Raw genomic sequence first — 1744 nt, 5'->3', positions numbered from 1 at the left:
ATTTAGAGAACACAACTATATATTTTTATAGGAGAAATTACTCACCTCATTTGTAATTTTTATGAATTTAACAAAGATTCTTTGTTATTTTTTTCGTAATTCTAATTACTAGTTTGTAATTTCTTTTTGTTGGCGGATCTACCCCGCGTTATGTTATCTGTAATCAGGTTTTAATAACCCTTAGTTCTACGTTAAAAAAAATTATATATTTTTAGTACATTATTAACATAACTATTTTTCTTATAGAGATGAAAATAATTATTTTTGATTACATATTAGACATTCACAAGTGCACATTATAATGCTATCAACATAAATACATTATCCTTGAATACTTTTCTTGTCATCACAAAACCACTAACTAATCCTCTCCTCAAACCTTCTCTTACTTAATCAAAAAGTTCTAAAAAACCAATGTCTGCAGAACAAGTTTTGAAGTTGTTAGATACCAACTGGTTTGAGACATCAATTCTCACCACCAACAAAAAACCATCTTCACCTTTACATTCAACAACATTACTAGATTCAACCTCAAAGTCCCATGAAGAAAACCATGTTTTTCTAGACACACAACTCCTTAGAATTCCAACACTTCAAGTAAGGTCCTTTAGCGACGAAAACTTAGGATCCAAAATCGGTTCTTTCTCCGATTCTCTTTCACCAAACTCCGTCCTCTTACCACAGAAACTGAAACCAATTCTCTCAGGTAAAGAAGTGAAAGAATTCACATCAGAAAAAGAATCAACCGATGCGAAAAAGGCTACTCGTCAACGTACTCATAGAGCCCGACTCAGAAAAGGTAAGAAAACTAGTAGGAGTTTTTCAGAGCTTGAGTTTAAGGAGCTAAAAGGGTTTATGGATTTGGGATTTACATTTTCCGAGGAAGATAAGGATTCAACATTGGTTTCTTTGATACCTGGATTGAGCAAGAAACAACACAATGTTGATGATGAAAGTGTGATTTGTAGGCCTTATTTATCTGAGGCTTGGGATCTTATACAGAAAAGAAAAGTGAATCCTTTGCTTAATTGGAGAGTACCAACTCTTGGCAATGAGATTGATATGAAGGATAATCTCAAGTTTTGGGCTCACACAGTTGCAGCCACTGTGAGATAACAAGAATCAACAAGTTTTCCTTTCTTTCTAGTGATCAATGTTTCAAGTGCAATCTTCTTGATTTTCTTTGGAGAACTTTTTCTTGTATATATTTGAATAATGTACTACACTTCCCAACTCCGATTGTAGTCTTTTTACACTGTGAATCAACTACAATTTTTTTCATCATAAAAGACGGTGAATAACAATATCTGTATGACTATTTTTCGATAATGCTTTTTCGTGACCGTTTTCGCAAAATGGTTGATTTTTAAAAACTTCATTATAATGTTTTCCAGAAAGAATTTTGTTTTGTTTAATCCAAGTGCATTAAGATAGTGTTTCTTCATGTTTTCTTTAATGATTTGTTTTATTTCTTGATGGTTGAACATTTCAATAGGTTGAACATAAAGGGTATCAATGATGTGGTTGGCATAGTGCTTTCATATACCAACCCAAAATTGCTAAATAATATATTTATTTTAGTTAATAACAAGAATAGTTGGGCCTATGATAAAGACATGAAGATAGGGACAAAATTTCTTCATATTTTCATTTGAGTGGGGGATTCCATCTATAAGTTTTAACTTAGTGTTGTATTAGCAAAATTTAAGATATGCTGGTATTGCACTTTAATCAAAAGTAGAAG

At 31.9% G+C, this 1744-nt stretch overlaps 1 protein-coding gene across 1 annotated transcript; it reads left to right on the top strand.

The window, feature by feature from the left end:
* The first annotated feature begins 317 nt into the window (after positions 1-317).
* LOC131647949 (uncharacterized) lies at positions 318-1443 on the top strand. The gene has a single exon (XM_058917760.1). The coding sequence runs from the start codon at positions 415-417 to the stop codon at positions 1114-1116; it is 702 nt and encodes a 233-aa protein (XP_058773743.1). The 5' UTR covers positions 318-414; the 3' UTR covers positions 1117-1443.
* Positions 1444-1744: the final 301 nt, after the last annotated feature.

Source organism: Vicia villosa, linkage group LG2, assembly GCF_029867415.1.
Source record: "Vicia villosa cultivar HV-30 ecotype Madison, WI linkage group LG2, Vvil1.0, whole genome shotgun sequence".
In the NCBI taxonomy this organism is placed as follows: domain Eukaryota; kingdom Viridiplantae; phylum Streptophyta; class Magnoliopsida; order Fabales; family Fabaceae; genus Vicia; species Vicia villosa.
This window is presented reverse-complemented; position numbering and strand designations above follow the sequence as displayed.

Bases quoted from the DNA above. Each gene is read 5' to 3' on its own strand.
- LOC131647949 (XM_058917760.1), top strand. From the start codon at position 415: ATGTCTGCAGAACAAGTTTTGAAGTTGTTAGATACCAACTGGTTTGAG.